Below are 2,500 nucleotides of genomic sequence, written 5' to 3'. Positions count from 1 at the left end.
AAGAAGGGGATGAAGAAGAGAATGAAAAGGAAAGGAGTAAAAAGACCATGTAAAATTAGTTGAGGTGAGAGCTGAGATCCAAGGCAGGGTTGATCCCCCACACTGGACCTCAGTCTCTGTCTCTTAGGCATGGGATTAGGGAGGTACTCTATCCACGTTTACTGTCTGGCTTACAACTGAGCTCACAAGCCATCACACTCACCACCAGGAAATGCACTCACAATATGATTAGATATTACCCAGCATTTAGGATTCTTTGCCATAAGGTAATAAGACATCACCCATCATGAAAAGGTTCATCAGCCTCACCTAAGAGCACTTCCAGCTTCACTTGATTGGTGATTATCACATTTATGAAGTGGCTTCAAGGGATTATCAGGGTCATACTCTTGGGATTTCATACACAGAGCCTTGTGGAACTGAAATTGAATAATGGTGCTCAAAAAGTATCTGGAAAGGACAAGAGGCTTACATTACAGAGCTTTGTGGGAGAAGACAAAGACTTGATATAGAGGTTTGTGGATAATTTAACGGAGACTAGGTAGCTTCAAGAAAATGATACTTAATCTTGTAATAATGACAAATAAGACATTTCTACAATCAAAACACATGTCTTCAATATTAAAAAGCCTAACACTAATATATAATTCATTTATAACAGTAAAGCTACTTCCAAGATGTATCATTCAACCTTTCAAAAAATTACATATATTACACCAAAGAAACCTGATAACAACCTGATGTATGGAGAGTTCACCGCCACATGAAACTTTGCCGCAGGGTCAAAGTCGTTTTCTGTACGTGTAGAAGGGGGTTTCATTCCTTGAATCTCATACCTTAGTAGAAAATGGCTTTAAGCAAGGAAATCATATGGAAAAAAGTGAAAAAGCTAATACATCTGAGACATAAATTTTAAGATTAGTCTTTAAAAAAGGAAGGAAGGAAAAAAAATGCTAAATTTTTCCCAGTATCTATGAAACTCTAATGAAAGTCATCATAACTATCCTTTAACAAAAAAGAAAGCATACCTTTTTTTGTCATATTGATAAAAAAAATGTACAACATTAAATGTGAACTCTCAAACCTGAGATCCCACCAAGCACAGTTCCAATCCCTATGAGGATAAGTGCCGTCAAGAACTCTCCAGCGCCACAAGTCCATGAGGTATGCAAATGGCAGAAAAGCAACCTTATCCAGTGCCATCTTCATTAGGAAGTTCAACTCAATTTCTTTCTGTCTCTTTTGTGAGCTCTTCTTAAATAGGCCAAGTGTTGACATGTGCTTTGGGGTGGACACACTAAGGGCAATGAGGTCTCCGACAGCTTCATGGAAGGCTGGAAAATGTTTATCATATTAAATCAGTATCTAATTAATTAAATTTCTCTAAAACTTGTGTTATTTATGTTGGTGTTTGGTATTCCTTGTTGGTTGATGAGGAATCGCCCTCACACCCAAAAGCATATCTATTATTTAATGAATGCAGAAAAAAACAAGTATTATTACACCAGAAGTTTAAGACTTTCATAGTATTATGTATAACCAATAGTTTGACTTAATGCTTCAGCTTTATGATGGTTTGAGAGCAATATGCATTCTATGGAGACCATATATATATATATTAAAAAAAAATACTTTTGATAATTTCCTGGCCTATCAAAATACAATATGATACTCCCTTGTAATATTGTGCAATGGTAGTGATTATACCACCAAGTCAGCCATATGATCAAGAGGGTAAATAGTGCTGTATCCATAATCTGTTGCCAGAAAGATAGATTAAATGTTCAATAAAATAATATATATTTGACTTCTTTGTCAGTTGATTTTGCCCAACTGCAGTTCATGGATGCATTCTGAGCATGTTGAAGGCAGGATAGGCTTAGCTACGATACTTAGGTGAAATCCATAAAATACTTTAACTGCAATAAGCACATGTATTCACCTAATTGTTATTTCTGTTCATTGATGTCTAAAAAATATATTATTTTGTTATGCTGCAGAAAGAGTACACACCTTAAATGGTTTCCAAATACTGCATATACTAATCAAAATACAAATTTGTAATAAATGAGGAAACTTACTGAGAATCTATTTCTCAAATTTGTTTTTACAGTTTATAAACAATGTTGCAGAGATTCAATTGTTTTGTATATTTCATCAGTAGTGGATTGCAGTCTTAAAACCAGCCCAGGCTCATCACCTAACAGCTGGCTCACTATCTTGTTCTCATTGCTCAGCTAATACCTGTTCCCTGTTTTTTTCAATCTTTGTGCAGCATCCACATCTCCAGTTTTTGGGACTTTTTTTTCAGCTATTTTTAGTTAATTTTCTTATCCATCACCAAGTGGCCTTCTGGCAGTGCCAAAATGCTCTTTACAGGGCAAAAATCAAAGAATTTTAGTGCTGGACATGAAAAACTGGCAGAAGCCCTACTGGAAACATATTTCAGACAGAAAATATAAACATTTTAAAGCAATTTTTTGATGGATAACACAACAAA

General features: G+C 35.3%; 1 protein-coding gene across 1 annotated transcript in view; it reads right to left on the bottom strand.

Moving 5' to 3' along the window:
• Positions 1-2,500, bottom strand: part of LOC113799967 (angiotensin-converting enzyme-like) — a 40,769-nt gene that overhangs the window by 18,275 nt on the left and 19,994 nt on the right. The window contains exons 10-12 of the mRNA XM_070132625.1: positions 1,085-1,334; positions 738-836; positions 310-450 (exon numbers count right to left, since the gene is read on the bottom strand). Coding sequence (XP_069988726.1) covers positions 310-450; positions 738-836; positions 1,085-1,334 — 490 coding nt within the window. The remainder of the gene's footprint in view (positions 1-309; positions 451-737; positions 837-1,084; positions 1,335-2,500) is intronic.

Source organism: Penaeus vannamei, chromosome 2, assembly GCF_042767895.1.
Source record: "Penaeus vannamei isolate JL-2024 chromosome 2, ASM4276789v1, whole genome shotgun sequence".
Lineage (NCBI taxonomy): Eukaryota > Metazoa > Arthropoda > Malacostraca > Decapoda > Penaeidae > Penaeus > Penaeus vannamei.
Note: the sequence above shows the minus strand (reverse complement) of the source record. Positions and strands in the feature narration are given on the sequence as shown.